The sequence below is a fragment of the Myotis brandtii genome, unplaced genomic scaffold, assembly GCF_000412655.1.
Source record: "Myotis brandtii unplaced genomic scaffold, ASM41265v1 scaffold187, whole genome shotgun sequence".
In the NCBI taxonomy this organism is placed as follows: Eukaryota; Metazoa; Chordata; class Mammalia; order Chiroptera; family Vespertilionidae; genus Myotis; species Myotis brandtii.
In genome coordinates, this window is record NW_005356944.1 from 3,418,323 (window position 1) to 3,436,276 (window position 17,954).

Genomic DNA, 17,954 nt, shown 5'->3' on the forward strand with positions numbered 1-17,954 from the left:
CGGGCACACACCTGTCTCCCGCTGTGAGGGCCGCCAGCTTGGCCTCCCCGGCCTGAGGCTCCGACGGGTCATCCAGGATCCGCTGTATCTGCTGCTCGAGCTCGCGGGGCCGCAGCAGCCGGCCGTCATGGTACAGCCAGACCTTGAAGTAGCGGCCCTTGTGGAACACGACAATGTGCCGGCTGTCCCTGACGTGCTGGATGGTGTCTGCGGGGTGCGGGCGAGACAAAACCCCCACAGGTTAGAGGAGGGGGGACGGCGCCGAGGCCGCACCCGCCGGCTCCCTGCGGCCCCCCGTCCGCTCCTCCTGTCTGGGGGGGGGTGGAGCGGGGTTAAGTACAGGGTCAGAGCCGAGGGCTCTGGAGTCAGACAGGCCTGACTCGAGGCTCCGCTCGGCCATCGTGAGACGCATCAGCTCGGGCCACTGACTGAACCCTCCCGGAGCCTGTAGGGTCCCTCACACGGACGTGCAGGAATTGAGAGAGGACCCAGTGCCTGGTCTGAGAGAGAGCGCTCTCAGCTCAGTATGTCCGCTGTGGGCTTGTCTAACTTGGAAAGGAAGAAAGAAAACTGTCACTATTTACAGATGACTTGATACTGTATGTAGAAATCCCTGCCGATTGCACCAAGAAACTGTCAGAACTGACACATTCAGTAGAGCCCTGGCCGGGTGGCTTAGTGGGTTAGAGCGCCGTCCCACTACACCAAGGTTGCAGGGTCAATCCTTGGTCAGGGCACATACACGAATCAACCCATGAATGAATGCATAAATAAGTGGAAAAACAAAAAATGATGTTTCGCTCTCTTTTTCTCCCTTCTAAAAATATTATTTAAAAATTTCAGTATAGCCGAACCGGTTTGGCTCAGTGGATAGAGTGTCGGCCTGCGGACTCAAGGGTCCCAGGTTCGATTCCGGTCAAGGGCATGTACTGGGTTGCGGGCACATCCCCAGTAGGGGGCGTGCAGGAGGCAGCTGATCGATGTTTCTCTCTCATCCATGTTTCTAACTCTCTGTCCCTCTCCCTTCTTCTCTGTAAAAAATCAATAAAATATTTATAAAAAAATTCAGTATAAAATTGCAGGATACAAAAATCAGCTGCATTTCTATCTATATTATAAAAGGCCTGTGGCCGTAACGACCAAAGACCTGCGCAGGTGGGCGGGGCATGTGCAGGTGGGCGTGGCCGCGTGATTTTGTGCGCTGGGCTTCTAAAGGGTGTCCCAAAATTCACGCAAGATTTGCAATTCAATTCAATTTCAAATCTTGCGTGAATTTGGGACACCCTATAGTATACTAATAATGAACTACCAGAAAAAGAAATTCAGAAAAAAATCCTGCCCTAGCCAGTCTGGCTCAGTGGATAGAGAGTCGGCCTGCGGACTGAAGGGTCCTGAGTTCAATTCTGGCCAAGGGCACATGCCCAGGTTGTGGGCTCCATCCCCAGTAGGGGATGTGCTGGAGGCAGCCGATCAATGATTCTCTTTCACTGATGCTTCTCTCTCTCTCTCCCTCTCCCTGTCCCTCTCCTTCTCTCTCTGAAATCAATTAAAAAATATATTTAAAAAAGAAAAAAAATTCCATTTATAACTGCATCAAAAAGAATAAAACACTGAGGAATAAATTTCACCGGGAGGTAAAAGGTCTGGGACGCTGGCGAGAAGACCGTGGCGGCGCACTCACCCGTCTCCTCTCCCGGGATCCTGGACGTGTTGAACATCCGCTCCCACTGCGCGGAGCAGAGCGGGACTGTGGAGCCCATGAGGAGAATCTGCAACAGAAACACGTGCCAAACGGGAAAGTGAGCGGAGGACAAAGGAGCAAATGAGCAGCACGCGTGCGATGCCGGCTTTGTGCTCTGCGCGTGGGGCCTGGTCTGGCTTGATCTTTCCCTAACTCCGTAAGGATCAGCCGTTCCCCAGGGCACCCGGCTTCCCTGGGGACTTGCAGGGCCTCGCCAGGGCACGGCTTCCCACGCCACCAGCCCTGAAATACACACTGACCCGTCCTGTGTGTACAAACCGACACTTCAACCAAAGGGCATTCACGAAAGGCATGTCTTATTCCTGAGGGTTCACCAGCTAAATTATTTCCCTTCCAGAGCAAACAAGAGGGAGGGGGGCTGGGGGAAGGCAGGATTGAGCAAAAAAAGAAAAAAAAAGAGAGAGAGACTCACGGTGAGAGTGTGGTGATTTCGGGCGTGGAAAGGGAGGGGTGGAGGTGGAAGAAGGCAGAGAGGGGATACATGGTGATAGAAGAAATAAAATAAAATTTAAATAAATAAAATATTTCCTTTGCATTAAAAAAAAGTGAACAAAAGTTTCTTCAAGGGGCAAATTATAGAAGTACATCAGACATAGCCACACCCCAGAAGTGCACCCTGTATACTCCCGCTCACATAAAGCTCTGGGAAACCCAAAGCAGCCGAGAGCAGCGGTCGCCAACCTTCCGGACCTCACGGACCACCGGGTGGTGACCGCCGGCCTAGAGTGATGGAAGGCGGACCAGGAGTGACCTGGCGGGTGATGGGTGGGGAGGGGGCGCAGGAAGGGACAGGGGGCAGGAGGCAGGTCACAGGGCGCCCAGGGAACTCTAGAGGGCTGGCTGTGCTCGCCGCCATGGCTGTGGGGTGTGCAGGATGTGCACGCGTGTGTCAGAACTTGCACACTGTGCAATAAGTCGAGCATTCCTCAGCAGAGCTGTGAGAGTGTTTTCAGAAAAAGCGGTTTGTTGGCTCACCGGTTTGAGCTCCTCCCGGTCCAGCTGGCGCCTGTACAGCAGGATCGCGTGGATGGTGTTGCCCGCCCTGGCGGCCTGGATGTGCGTGGGCAACACGTACAGAAAATCCTGAAATGGAACGCGTGTCAGCAGGGAGCGTGCTCGCAGGGGCAGACCGGCGGAGGCGGGCACACGGCGGAGCCGTCGACGCTGCAGTCACCCCCCCGTGAGGGAAATCACGCCTGCTCTGCTAGAAAATAAACTCATCTCCTTCCCTACACTTGGCCAACTTTATTATTATTTATTTTTAATCCTCACCTGAGAAGGTTTTCATTGATTTTTAGAGAGACAGACAGAGAGAGAGAGAGAGAGAGAGCGAGCAGAGAAACGTCGATGTGAGAGAGAAACGTCAATCGGTTGCCTCCCAAGCGTGCCCCGACCGGGTATTGAACCTGCAACCTTTTGATGTACGGGCAACACTCCAACCAACTGAGCCACCCAGCCAGGGCTTCTTCATGTTTTATAAGAACACAAGCCCCCAAATAATCCTTGGGCTGGGAAAGGTAAGAGTCTATTTTAAAATTAGATTTTAAATGGCTGTCATTCGAATTGAAAGGAGGTAACAGTGCTTTGTCCCAAATGCCCTCATCTAATGCATCGGAAGGAATAAGCTTGCAGAGCAAGCGGACAGGCGGTCCTCGGGTCGGGAGTAACGGGTTAAAGGAACCTTCCCCATCAAGCAGCACCGCGCCCGCAGCTTCTAAGTCTTGAGACCCGTTTCTAAGGGCCATTTGCCGTGACGGGAAGAGAGGACTGGGGTCCGACTACACTTGAGAGAGCGTGACCCCGACACTTCGGAAGGAAGGGCCGCGTGCTCTCAGGGTCCCAGGAGCAGGCCGACAGCTTCTGTCAGTCTGAGAGTGTTCTGATGGGAGGAAAGTTAAAGGAAAAAGAAGAGAATCTAACAAGGAAAAAAGTAGAAGGAACGATCCCTAGCTGGTTTGGCTCCGTGGATAGAGTGTCAGTCTGTGGACGGAAGGGTCCCAGGTTCGATTCCAGCCAAGGGGGTTGCGGGCTGCAGGAGGCAGCCAGCCAATGATTCTCTCTCCTCATTGATGTTTCTCTCTCTATCCCTCTACCATCCTCTCTGAAATCAATAAGAATATATTTTAAGAAAAAAAGTAGAAAGAACAAATGATAAAGAGAAATAGGGGAGAAAATAAAAGGAGGTAAAGAACAGAACGCGAAAGAGAAAAAATTGGATTTGCCACTTATTACACGATGCCCTGGACCCCCAACTGAGGGGCTTCTAACTGAACAAAGGCATGCGGCATGTGCCTCACCAGACCAGACACGTGACCCTGACACGTGACAGGCCAGTGCCTCCAGTGTCTCGGGGAGCAGGACCAAGCTCAGCGGGCAGGCCGGGGGCGCCCCCTGCCGCCTGAGCCCTTCACGCCTCGCTGGCCCTGCTGTCCATGCAGCGCCCGAGGAAACGGGCAGGCACGCGCTTTGCTGGGCTGCACAAGGGCATTCCTGCGACCCACGTTTCTCTGCAGGCGCCTTGAGGGACCCTGAGGGCACCTGGTTCTCTGGTGTGGGAAGCGGGTCCTGGGTGCCCTGGTGGGTGTGAAGCCGTGGGCAGAGGTGGCAGAACAGGAGGGGCCCGGTCAGTCCCTCGAGCCTCCCCAGCACAGCCGCAGGCGGCAGCCACCGCCGCCCGGAGGACTCACCGCCACCTGGAGGACTCACCATGGCGTAGTAGTTGCTGTTCACCATCAGCGGCCCCCGTCCGCGCAGGTAGATGTACTCCTCCCACCAGTCGCTCACCTGTTGGTGCCAACAGACAAGCTCAACCAGAGGGGCAGTGGCCCCCGGGGCTGGGGGTGTTTCGTGCAAGAAGACGGGGGGATGGAAAGTGGGTTTTTTTAAGGTCATGACGTGGCCAGAAGGCAGGTCACCTTCACGTTACAGGTGGCTGAAGCACACGGCCCAGTGGGAAAGGGTGGTCAGTGTGTGCCAGCTGGCATTTCTCAGCAATGAAAACGATCCCAACGGCGACGAAGACCCGTCTCCTCCCCCGGCTTCTGGGCTCTCCGGAGCAGCCACCTCTCAGTTCTGGTCCGTCCCTTTCGGAGCCTCGAGTGCGGTTCTCACTCCCCGCAGGACGTGCCAATGTCCCCCCCCCACCCTCACCCCCAAGCAGCAACCTCTTCCTGACCACACCTACGGGCTTCGGGACCATTCACAGCCTCCTGGACCAAGAGACCACTTTTCTGTACGTCGTGTTGAAGTGCTATTCACGCAGACTGGTGTGCAGGGAAGAGTCTAACTGAATTCAACACACCTGTGCCCCCAGCACCTGCTCCAAAGGGGAATATGCCCTGTCTCTCATTCCCTGCACCACGCCCACTGCTAGCCCCGGCGCTGGTTGTGTCTGGGTCACAGCCAACACCTCTCTTCCACATCAGCTGTTCCTCAAAACCTAGGCCCCCACCCCCACCCGCCAAATGTCCCCTCTGGCCACCACGCATGGGGATGCCCAGATGTTCCCGGAACTGACTAGTATTTCTCACACAAGGAATCTACTTTCTTGATTAGAATTCCATCAAGAAAAAGCGTGGGCACACACTTACGTAGTTGGTAGCCCACCAGGATTTTAACTTCAGATACCACTGCAACTTTGGCCCGAGGCTGACGGCAAAATCTTCGGCGAGAGCCGTCATCCGCTTAAAGTCGGCTTCCTTCATGAGGGGCTTCACCGAGTCCAGATACTGGGGTTAACGAGGAAAACACAAGCCCGGTTAGCACACAGCTTCCTCCGAGAAAAGGCAAACATGTTGAAAAGGTGGCGAAGTCTTCCCCCGAGTTGCCGGTCCTCTCGCCGGATGGCTAACTCCAACGCTAAACGATGACTTGGGTTCCTGATAATTAAACAATGACTCCTTTCGTCCTCTGTTGGCCTGCAAGCTCCCCAGATCCTGCGCCACCAGAAAATCACCAACGTGACTTCCAGACGGACCAGATCGATGTTTTAAAAATGTTAACGAGGACATTTCAGGGGGGTCTTTTCCGCAGTCCCTGGCCCTGACAGGAGCTCCGTTCTCACTGGGCTGCAGCGTGATAGCACGGGGGCGCCAAGCACGGGCAGCGCTGCCCAGTGCCCCGGACGCCAGGACAGAAGGAGGAGCCGGAACAATGACAGGGCACAACTTAAAATAATTAGTAATGCCCCGCTGGGCGGCTCAGTTGGTTGGAGTGCCATCCATACCCCAAAAGGTCTTGGGTTTGATTCCCAGTCAGGACACACACATAGGTTGCGGGTTCAGTCTCCAGTCCAGGAGCGTACGGGAGACAACAGATCAATGTTTCTCTCTCACATCACACACACTCTCTCTCTCTCCCCCCCTCCCCCCCCACATTCTGTCTAAAATAAAAATGTGTCCTCGGGTGAGGATTTAAAAACCAAAACAGTTAGTAATGGAATCTAACAAAATCTCTGAAACACTTGGAGTGAGTTATATGGTATGTTGAATTATATCTCAACAAAGTTGTTTTAAAAATTTGCCAAGTTGCCCTAACCGGTTTGGCTCAGTGGATAGAACTGAAGTGGACATTTGGAGTGAGTTATATGGTATGTGAATTATATGTCAACAAAGTTGTTTTAAAAATTTGCCAAGTGGTTTCACTACCATATATGATGCCTTTTATTAAAAAACATCTAAGCGGAGGGGATGGGGGGGAGCGGATAAAAACACCTAAGATGTGCTGATTGGAAAAAATATTTCCTGCCACAGCCTCAGCCACTGCTGGGCGCTAACACACCCAAATGACGAATATCGTCTTTAAGTCATAAACCTCAATCCCTCGACGACGGGCATTTCCGAGCGGATTTTCTGTGACCCCGAAGCGACACCCACCCTGCTCACGGTGTCCCTCACGGCGGGCACGGGCAGGCGCGGCAGGGACGTCTGGAAGCTGTACAGCATGGGTTTCCGGCCTGAGAAGAGCTTGACCATCCCCTTAAAAAAAAAGTTCACTTTAAAAGTTGAGACAACCTGACACCAGTTCTCAAGGGTCTACAACTTACAGTTTTCTGTGGTTTATTTTCCCCAACTCCATTTTCTGCCCCAACCCTCGCAGGCTCCGCAAAGACACAGGTGACCCCAAATGACCAGATTGAACGAAGGCCCAGGTCTGCCGGGTGCCGTGAAATGGCCCACGCCGTCCGGCGGTGTCCGCCCTCGGGCCCCTGGTGGTGCAGTCGGACCGCCTCTGCCCGTGGGGAAACCACCCTCCTAGTCCTGGTCTCAGAATCGGCTCAAGGCTCTGTCGGCAGCGAGAAGGGCCGACCGAGGTGCCTGGGCCTCACGCCGCGCCCAGCAGGAGCAGTGTGGCCCTTTCGGTCACAGTCAAGGCCAGTGGACAGCACACTTGCCTGCCATCGGCCTTGTTTAGGCTGCAATGATCTAAACCTGGTGCAACAACTGGTCATGTCACGCCGACCAGACCTCAAAGGAATGCCCAGGGCTCACGGGGGAAAAGGGGGTGAGGGGCATGATTCTTGACCCAACTGGGCACCAGCCATCCAGGGCGCCTCATGGAACTTATTCTGTAAAGTGTGGGAACCCATCTCGGCGTCCCCTCTGGGTGTTAGATTCGGCTTCTCCGAGAATTAGAAAACCTAATGAAGCAGCAGCAGAAGTCGGTTTGGAAAAGAGTGGTGGGTGGAGGGTGGGGTGGGGGGTGCAGTGGGCTCACACAGGAGGTGGCGACAAGCCTCTCTCACTAGCAGCCCCGGGGTTGGCGGCCAGCAGCCGGCAGACAGCCAGCAGCGCTGACAGCGGCACAGACGGCCACGCACACGGCACACGCCCCACTCGCGGGCCAAGGGTGAGAGAGCAGGTGGAAATTACTAGAAGCTCAGCGGGAGTCAGGGAGGCCTGGTCCGCTGGGGAAGCCACTTAACCGTGACCTCAAGTGAGAAAAGCTACAAAAAAGTGACACTTCTATTTCATGGACGACCTGGAGGACCCACCCAGCGGACAAACATAAAATGCTCAGAATTCACATCATTTAGAAAATGGCCTTCGTCCCAAACTTATGAGTCACAGTGAATCCACCCTCCCCGGCAATTAGAGCGACTCCTAGGACACCAGGGGTCAAAGGGAGAGAAGGCCCTGTGAGGCTCTTTCTTTAAAAAGTAAAAGCTGCCCTGGCCAGTTTGGCTCAGTGGATAGAGCGTTGGCCTGTGGACTGAAGGGTTCCGGGTTCAATTCCAGTCAAGGGCACATACTCAGGTTGGGGTCTCCCACCCCAGTGGGGGCCGTGCAGGAGGCAGCCAATCGATGATTCTCTCTCAACATGTATCCTCTCTCTCTCTCCCCCCCTCTCCCTTCCTCTCTGAAATCAATAAAAATATTCTTAAAAGAAAAAGTAAAAGCTCCGTGAGATGAGCCAAGCACCGAAGGACAAATGCCGGGACCTCACTGTCCAAGCGACAGACCAGCACGGATGGGCCTACCCGGGGTGGGGAGCGAAGTTGCGACGGGTAAAGGGTACAAAGTTTCAGCTCCGTGAAATAAATAAGTTCCGGAGACTTACTGCGCAACACAGGGCCTAAGACTACAGGAGAAAGGGGGGACCCGAGGAGACGTTGGGGGGATGTTAAGTTTGTGTCCCCGACAGCGGTGACGGCCGCCCGGGCGTCCACTTCTCTCCAAACACAGCGGCTGCCCAGGCCCCACAGCCTCGCCTTTCGCCTGTCAATCACGTCTGGGTAACGCGGCTAGAAAAACCCACAGCAGCTCTGGGCCCAGGGAGCGTCCACTTACTATCCAGACTTTGGTGGCGCGGCTCATCTTGCCGTGCTCGGCGAACATCCAGCCGTGGTAGGACAGCAGCACCTTCAGGGAGTACCGCATGGTGAAGATCAGGGCCACCCACAGGCCCGTGCCGAACAGCACGCCGCTGACCACGTGCTTCGTCTGGCTGGACATGCTGCCCCTGCCGGGACAAGACGCGACAAGCCGGGGGCACGTGAGCCGGCAAAGGAGGCTGAGAAGCGACCCCGGACACGAGGCGATGTGCAGCCACGCACGCGTCTCTGTGGCTTTGCTTTTAGCTCCCGCGGTTTGGGGGAACTGCAGAACGTTTACAAAGTAAAAGCTCGGTGTTTTTATCACCAAGGTTTATAAAACAAACCAACGTGCGACCGGAAGGAGTCTCCGATATTTGGAAACCATCAACCGGACACTCTGAAATGCTTCAGTGGCACCAAACCCCGCAAATGCCTTTGCTACAAAACTTGCATCTTTCTGAGCCTGTCAAACCTTGAGTTCAGGCTGAACTGTCGCCTCCATGGAAAACCTGTGCGTTCTTTTCCGACAGCCGGTCCCCAAGCAAACCTGGACGCGGGGACGTGAGGACCCGCCTCTGAGACGACCTGCACTTTTGATGTCTACGCGCTACATCACCGAAGGAAGCAGACACACACACTTCCTCGATGCACAAAATCCACACAGCGTTTCACATTAGCAAAGAAACGGCAGGCCCGGGACTGCGTCCACATAAACCGAAGGCACCGCCACAAAAAGCATGAGCAGACAAGCTCCTGTAAGAGACGTGCTCCACGCGAACACCGCGCCTGCCCCACGAAGACAGTTCCCACGGCTCCCAGCCTGCGCTTTCTAAACGTGGGACAGGGGCGGCCCAGCTACCACCATGGGTTGAGAGGGACAAAGAAACAAGTCTTGTAAAGATCCAGACTGAAGGGCTCTAAACAGCCAGCACTTCCAAGTATAACCCAGCGTTAAGAGCCAGCCACAGGGGAGAGCAAATTAAGCGTCGGTGGCAAACCCACGCCAGTGAGAGGAGCAGGTAAGACTGGCATGACAGCCTGCGGGTGGGAACCGAAGGATGAAAGGAGAGAGGCCGGGGCCGGGGTGGCGCGGTCCCTGCCCGCAGGCAGCCCGGGCACTTGGCAGGCGTCCAGGGCAGGCGCCCTTCCACTGACAGGGCAGGGAGCTCTCATAGGGCCTTGCAGATGCTTATAAAGGCAGGGCCAGCGTTCCCGAGGCACGTGAGGCTGCGGGCCACTCAGCTGGAGCTGAGTCCAAGGGCTTCTGAAGGAACAGAATTTAAATCCGAACAACCAGCAAGGTGCTGGCTTATGCTCAGGCCAGGCCCCAACAGCAGCCCGGGAGCCAGGCGGGCACACGCACCCGCGAGCTGCTTCGCGCCCCTAAAGGACCCAATTCCACAGCAAGTCCTGGCCGGAAAAACAAAGCCCGCTCGTGGCCCGAGGGCGTGGGGCCTGTTATTTCCTAGTGACGGACCGGAACTGCTCAGGGACAGTGGGAGCCTTAGCCGGAGACACACAGGAGGAGAGCCGGCCCGAGAACACGGAGGATCACTCACGTCGTGTCCAGGGTCCGGTTGATCTTCGCAATGATCCCCAGCGAGGGGTCGATCTTGGCGTACATGGTGGACATCACGCCCACCACGACAATGAGCCAACTGGAGGGACTCGCCGGGTACACGCCGGTGATGATGCCATTCTAAAAAGACAGGCGCCGCAAGCAACGTCAGGCAGTGGGAGGGGGTGTCTGCAGCAGGCGACCACGCTGTCGCCACCAACCATCTCCCCCAGAGCCTCCAGCTGCAGCTGCAGGAGCCTCCAGCCATCCCTTCCTCGACTTCTGAGCCCAAGTGACCCCCAAGGGACCCCAGGACATTAGAATCACCTGAGTTTAGCATTCAGATTCCCGAGCCCCACCCAGACTGATGAATGACACCCGTGGATTAAGGATGTCGCTGAGCCAACCATGAAGGCCCCTCCCCAACCTGCTACACCCCAGATGCTCGGGACTGCCCTCTCCAAATCCACTCCTCACTCCCCCACCCCTCACTCCCCTACCCCTGCCCCAAATCGAGATGCCATGGCATCCTGAAGTGTTTGCAGGAGACCTCACTCCATGTAGAGAACATGCTGTAAGATACTTCAGACAAACCCTCCCCTACCCCCCCTCAAAAAAACCCAAAGAGTAGCAGGAAGGGGGGTGAAGGAAAATGAATCAAAACTGGCAAAATGTTAGCAGTGGACACTGGGAGGTGAGCAGTGTGGCTCCTTCTTCTCTTGACTTCTGTGTATGTTTCCAAATTCCAAGTAAAAAAATCCTCCCTGAGGCCACAAATAAGAGATTGATTTGACCACGACGATGGATTAAAAACTCTCAACGCTTTATCTGCATTTTTTTAGAAGATGCTTGCATCCCTACAAGCTATTTCCGTTGGCTTTCCCATCCTCGGGAGGCAAGAGATATTTTTAAAGGGGTGGGGGGTGGAATTAAGCCCATTGAACGTGGAGGGAAGGGGGTTCTAGGTGAAGTGTCTCCCGCTCACCCCACCCTCCGCCTGCAGCTGCTGCGAGCCCTGCCCACCCCGCCCTCCTCCGCTGGGAGATGACGTGCTCTTCTAATAAACCCTTCGCTACCGGCGGCCACGCACTGTTTAGGTCATTTGTTTTTGTACCTATTGTTCTCGCTTTCTCAGCTGCACGACAAGGTCTTTAAAATCAGGAACAGTATTTCCACTGGGTTGAAATGACGGCCACCCCTCTGCCCCCCACTTCGTATTTTCTATTTGTAAGTGATGAGGAGCTCTCGGCGTCCTCCTCCACTTCCGGTGCCCACGGGGGGACAGGATGTGTGTGATCCCTCTGGTACCTGGGCCCCAGAACCCACAAGCTAAGCCCAGGCAACCTGTCCAGCCAGGTCCGCCTCCTATGTCACTGCTCTCACCTACTCTAGCTCCCGGGCCTTTGCCACCCTCTAAAAAGGAAAATGAGGATAAAGACACCAACTGGCCCTCGCCGGTTTGGCTCAGTGGTTGGAGTATCAGCCCACGGACTAAAGGGTCCCAGGTTCAATTCCGGTCAAGGGCGCATACCTGGGTTGCAGGGTCAATCCCTGGCCCTGGTCAGGGGTACATGTGGGAGGCAACCAATCTATGTGTCTCTCTCACATCGATGTTTCTCTCTCTGTCTCTCCCCGTCCCTTCCCCTCTCTCTCTCTCTCTAAAAAAAAAATCAATGGGAAAATATCCTCGGGTGAGGACTAACAACAAATAAAAAACACCAACTGTGCAATCTACTCTGAGGGGGAAGGAGAGGGGGGGACATTCACTTTTCACTTGATGCCCTTTCATTTGCTTGAATTTTTTAAACATAGCATTATTTATTCCTTCTGTAATTTTCACTTTATGTTTTCCTCTCTTATTTTTCCTCCATCATCATTTACCCTCCTCCACCTCCTCCACGCCCTCCCCCACCTCCACTCCTCGTTCTGTGATTTTTAAAATAAACTAAATTAAAAACGAGACACGTGTTTCAAATAGGGATTAACTGTCCTCTTTCGAGGAAACAGAACTGAGAACGTGCGAAGGCAGCTGCCCTTGAATGTGCGTGCATATCCGTCAATGTTTGACTATTTTATCAGCGAGACACCTGTTGCACAGACTCCCTGCAGCTTCGCCGGAAACACCATGACTCCAGAAGGTGAGCAGGAGGCACGGGTGCTTGTCCTCACTCTGCTCCACCAAGTGGGCACTCACCCGCTCTGAGCCCCGACCTCCTCGCCTGCCTGACAGGGGCCCCACCTGCCTCCAGCATTGAAGAATTCAGCGAGTCAATATATGTCACCGTGTCGCATGAGCCTTAGGTGCCACGAAGATACGAATTATGTGCCAATTACCACTCAGAAATGTGGACACTGCCAAAGCACCCCGAGAACGGTTCTGCGTTCCAGGGGAGACGGCCCACATTTAAACAAGTGTCTGCAAACCTTGAATCTAATGAACTTCTTCTTCCAGGAATGAAGTCCGGACAGATAGATCTGCTTAAGGGCCTCATGACTCAGCCGCAGGTCGATGCCGTCGGGAGTGACCGTGAACTGGAAGGCCACAGCCTGGTGAGCCTCTGCCATCTTTAGGGTCACCTGGGAAGAGACGGAGAGGATTATATAGAAGTGTAATTTGTCCTTACCCTCGGAAACCCTTCCCTCTGACCCTTGGCCCTGGCCCTCCCACCAGCTCCCCCTCCTGGCCAGCAGCCCGGGCCCCACCCAGTTGACACAGGAAGGTGGTGGCTGTGCAGCAGAAGCAAATCCAGTCCCTGCCCTCCAGCCACCTGGAGGCCACAAATGAGTCACTGTGGCCCTGAACCCTTATCTTTAGGTAGGGCGGCGGACCGACACCTTGGCCTCCGGTGTGCCAGTGCTTGGTGCCTTGAGAAACGATTTTAGGCACCATGAGAGCCAGACCCGGAAGCCTAGGACGGAGCTGGCCTTCCTCCTCGGAGGCTGGGACTGAAATCAAGCCCCAAGGGGTTGAACATTCCAGGAGCACTTACCTGACCCGGGCACAGACCCTGGGCAGGCTCCCCTGTCCCACTCACCCCGCCCCCGCCAACAAAAGCACATTTCATTTGAGCTTTTTCAGAGTCTACAGTATGTCCTTTGTCTCCCATCATCCAGGCTCCCATCTTCCAGGGACACGAGGCCCCTAGAAGCTGCTACTGCCCTCACAGCCTCCCCCACCTGCCGGCCCCTCTGCCGCCTTCTGAGGGTGAGCGAGCCCACCATCTCCTGAATGGTCTGCACAGAGCAGCATGTGGATAAGGTGGATTAAAAGGCAGCTAAGAGACCCAGCTGGTTTGGCTCAGTGGACAGGGCGTTGGCCTGTGGACTGAAGGGTCCTGGGTTCGATTCCAGTCAAGGGCACATGCCTGGGTTGTGGACTCGATCCCCAGTGGGGGGGGGGGCATACAGGAGGCAGCTGATCAATGACTCTCTTTTATTTTAAAGGCAGCTATAAGAGAGGAAAAAAACCATCCCACACCATAATAAGAACCTAAAATTGCATGGTATCTTTTCTCATTACGTGCAATTTCCCCCGTTTTTTAACCCATTTAAGCCTATTACGTGCAGAGGTGGGGCGGTTACAAAGATGCCCAGTTACAAAAGTCAAATCAGCCTGACCTTCAGCCGACCAGACCAAACGAAGCTTTGAGCAAGTCCAGGAAAGGCACGGGACTGTCATTCATTTGTTCGTTCAACAGGGCGTGGGCCTCGGGGGTGGGCCAGGGCAAGACCAGGAAGAGGCTGGGGGTGTACCAGGCGAGTGGCCCCGAGTGGGAACGGAGGGGGCAGGAGGCTGCCTGCTCCTAACAGGCGTCAGGTTGAGCCATCTGCCCGGCGGAGCCCTTCCCAGCCAGGGAGAGGCCCAGGGCGGGAGGACAGGCGGGGGCGGGAGTGCAGGACTGGGTGTGGCCCGCCACATCCCTGCAGGGTCTGCCTTTGGGACAGAAAGGCCTGTGCTGTGGCTGCTTCTTCCTTCACGTCTGATGTCGCCGGGGGCAGAGGGACAGGCTGGGATGGGCACACCTGGGAATGTCTGTTATAATGATTTTGGAAAAACAAACCAAAAAAACCCTATAAACAAATAAACAAAAAAAAAACCCAAAACACAACAACCGCGGTATAACCTTAGCTTACTGTAATCTGCAAGCACTCCAGAATATTCACATTCTATTTAGCAGACACGGAGCAAGCTGCTGGAGCCTGTCCAATTTCGGAGAGAGAGGCATCGACTGGTTGCCTCCCATATAGATCAAACCCGAAACCGAGGTATGTGCCCTGACTGAGAATCGAACCCACAGCCTTTTGGTGTATGGGACTACGTTCCAACCAGCCGACCCACCCGGCCAGGGCTGGACCCGGCTTCTGAAAGCAGCAAGCTCTCTAGGCAAAGGCTTGGCACAGGTGATTGTGAATATTGAAGACGGCACCCAAACAAACAGCTTTGGACCCATTTCTCAAAAAATATCCATGGGAATTAGTGAACGGGCTGTAAGATTCCCCCAGGGCCTCCCGGCCACTCAGCCCCGCACCCCACCCAAGGCATCATGGCGAATAAAATGATGTGACCGGCCACCCTTACGAGGATGTGCACGATCTCTCAAGGGCTTTGCACAGGACGAGAAGGGATCCCCAATGGCAGCCGATTCAATATAAACCTAGTGTTTGTAGGCGACTCCGTGCGAAGGCGCTCGTGGGCTTTTGCTCAGGAGCCCGGCCGCTGCTGGGAGAGGCGGACTGAGCGCGCCCGCAGCTCCCTATGGCCTTGTCAGAACGGCATTTAACTAAGGATTTGCTTGTTTTGACTGGTTCAGCCTAATGACAAATATGAGATCCTACATGCCCCTGAAACACACAACTTGTTTCTCGTTGTGCAGTAGCCACGGTGGCTGTCCTGAGCCGGCCTGTCCCTCCTCCAGCCCTAAGCGGGAATTAGTGAACGGCCGTCCAGCGGCTTGAAAAGCTCCCTGTGCCACTCTAATGAGCTAAAATGCCACCTCAGTCCGTGGGTGCTTAACAGTATTTATATCTGGAATACGGCCTCCTGTCGCCATCAGAGACATGCAGACCAAAACCACAGCAAGCCCTGGCCAGGTGGCTACGCTGGCTGGAGTGACGTCCATTGATCTCTCTCTCTTAAAATCCTTCAAAATTTTTAAAAATAAAATCCATAGAAAACATCCTCAGGGGAGGATAACATAAAAAAAAAAGTAAAATCTATGTAAGAAAAAACAAAGGCCATGTCACACCCACCAGCATGGCTACAACCGAAAGGACTGTGAGGAGGGCTGGCGAGGGTGTGGGGAAAGCAGGGTCCCACCAGCGCTGGTGGATGCAAAACGGGCAGCCCCTTTGGAAAACAGCCCGGCCGTTTTCTGGAAACCCCTGGGTCAGAATTAGAATGTTCCTGCTCTGACCCAGGCTCCCAGGCCTGCTGAAAGCCATCCTGCCCCCCTAGATGGACAGCTGCTGAGGCCAATCAGATCGGCAGCCTCCCAGCATGGGGCGTGAGTGCCAGCAGCTGAACCAGGACCGGGCCACCTGGAGTGCCCTCCCTGCAGCTAATCCACCTGCCTGGTGAAGCTCCCGGGGGAGGAGGCAAGCGGTCAATAAATTCACGGGCAATTAGGAGGACTGTCCTCTGTCTTTACGTTTTAAGTCTCGACGCACGGCAAACACGGAGGAACACCTAACACCGGCCTCCCCTCCCGGAGTGGGCAGCTGTTAGCATCTGGTGCACTGACCCGAGACTGCCGTCTGCAGCTCTCCCTGGCATCCCAGACACACCCACCCCGGCGGGGGCTGAGCCCAGCTGGGACCCCGCACCCACTGTGAGAGGAAGGCCCTGGGGCCAGCTGGCAGGGCAGGCCTGGGTCTGCATCCGGGCCACCTACCCTGGACAGCCTCTCCTCGGTATCCCTCCAGCCCTCCAGGGGAGCGGCAAAGGGCACCAAAGTCAGGTGAGTAGCCGCCCCTCCGCCTCTGGGGCCGGGGCTGGGGTCTCACAGGCAGGGCACAACTAAACCAGCCACTTCCTCCTGGATCAGGTCTCCAGGTGCTCGATGGTCTTACTCCTTACCTGCTGCTGCTGCCACCTCCCCCTGTCTCCGGAGCTGGGGCCCCCCTGCACCGCAGGCCCTGCCGGGGGCTTTAACTTCTACCTGCGCACAAGGCCGGCTGTCTCAGCACCGTCCCCACAGACCTCAAAGCACGTCCGCTGAGGATGAATCTGGCCATCTTTCCCCACCGTCCCCACCACTGCTGACCGCCGCACCATCGCCCACGGAGCCCGGGCCTCACTCGCCACCTGCTGGTTTTGAGAGGTGTGCACCGCCCACCACCATCCCCACCTGGGAACCCATCTACCTGGGTGGAGAGAGGTGGCTTCCCTGGGGGCACAGCCACGCGGCATGACCGCGGGGACACGCCTGCACAGAGCGGGCACCTGTGCCCGAGTCCTCAGGTGGCTCCCGGGAGAACGCATGGACTGGCAAGAAAAGCAAGGAGAAGGGGAAAGAAAGGTCACAGAGAACTCGACACCTGCTGGTTTTGAGGTGTGCACTCCCCACCACCATCCCCACCTGGGCACCCATCTACCTGGGTGGAGAGAGGTGGCTTCCCTGGGGACAAAGCCACACGGCATGGCAGCAGGGACACGCCTGCACAGAACGGGCACCTGCGCCCGAGTTCTCAGGTGGCTCCGGGGAGAACACATGGACTGGCAAGAAAAGCAAGGAGAAGGGGAAAGAAAGGTCACAGAGAAGAAAGGAGAAGAGAACATGGAAGAAAAGAGAGCTTCACCTCTTGCCCGTCAGTCACTGTCCCCTCACATCAGCATGAGCAGCTCCTGCAGGGAACAGGGTGACGGGGGAAGCACCTCCAGGGGACACAGTTGGCTGCTCCTCCCCAGGGCTGGCTGGGTGAAAGGAGGCCCTGGGGGCTGTGCACCTTCACTTTCCAGAAACCACTTCTGGGCGGCAGGTGGAGCGCGCCCACCTGGAGCCCCACCCCCAGGGGGCTGGCACAGACCTCCTTCCTGGACCACACCTGGGGCCAAAGCCCCCAGCAGAGCCTGGGAACCGGGAGACCATCCCGAGGGCCACTAAGGGGGAGAGATTCTCCGAGGTCCGCACAGAGCACTAAGCACCTCTCGCTAATCAGCTCTCAGGAAAACACCCAGGCCCAGAATAAGAGGCTCCGAGTGAGAACCATTTAAAAAATCCACATCTCTGTCCTGTTGGGTAGCTCAGTGGGTTGGAGCACCGTTCCCATACCCCAAGGTTGCAGGGTTGAGCCCCTGTCAGGGCACATACTGGTACAAGAATCAACCAATGCATTTGTAAATAAGTGGAACAAAATTGATGTTTATCATTTCTCTCTCTCTGTCTATCTCTCTCTCTCTCTCTCTCTCTCTCTTTAAAAATCCATTTTTAAAAATATCCTGCCTGGCCCTAGCTGGTTTGGCTCAGAGGATAGAGCATCGGTCTGCAGACTGAAAGGTCCTGGGTTTGATTCCCAGTCAAGGGCATATGCCCAGGTTGCGGGCTCGATCCTCAGGACAGGGTTGTGCAGGAGGCAGCCAATGATTCTCTCGGCTATATATATATATCCTGCCTGGCTGGTGTTGCTCAGTGGTTGAGTGTTGACCTATGAACCAGGATGTCACGGTTCAATTCCCAGTCAGGGCACATGCCCGGTTTTCGGCCTGATCCCCAATGTGGGATGTGCAGGAAGTAGCCGATCAATGATTCTCTCATCATTGAGGTTTCTATCGCTCTCTCCCTCTCTCTTGCTCTCTGAGATCAATGAAAACATTTTTAAAT

At 55.3% G+C, this 17,954-nt stretch overlaps 1 protein-coding gene across 2 annotated transcripts in view; it reads right to left on the reverse strand.

Annotated features, from left to right (window-relative positions):
• The window catches only part of CPT1A (carnitine palmitoyltransferase 1A (liver)), a 58,215-nt gene that overhangs the window by 15,850 nt on the left and 24,411 nt on the right, over positions 1-17,954 (reverse strand). For both annotated transcript variants that reach the window (XM_014538133.1, XM_005864361.2), the window contains exons 2-10: positions 12,559-12,711; positions 10,136-10,275; positions 8,551-8,722; positions 6,637-6,738; positions 5,353-5,490; positions 4,469-4,546; positions 2,738-2,845; positions 1,682-1,769; positions 12-207 (exon numbers count right to left, since the gene is read on the reverse strand). In XM_014538133.1, coding sequence (XP_014393619.1) covers positions 12-207; positions 1,682-1,769; positions 2,738-2,845; positions 4,469-4,546; positions 5,353-5,490; positions 6,637-6,738; positions 8,551-8,722; positions 10,136-10,275; positions 12,559-12,699 — 1,163 coding nt within the window. In that variant the 5' untranslated portion in view covers positions 12,700-12,711. The remainder of the gene's footprint in view (positions 1-11; positions 208-1,681; positions 1,770-2,737; positions 2,846-4,468; positions 4,547-5,352; positions 5,491-6,636; positions 6,739-8,550; positions 8,723-10,135; positions 10,276-12,558; positions 12,712-17,954) is intronic.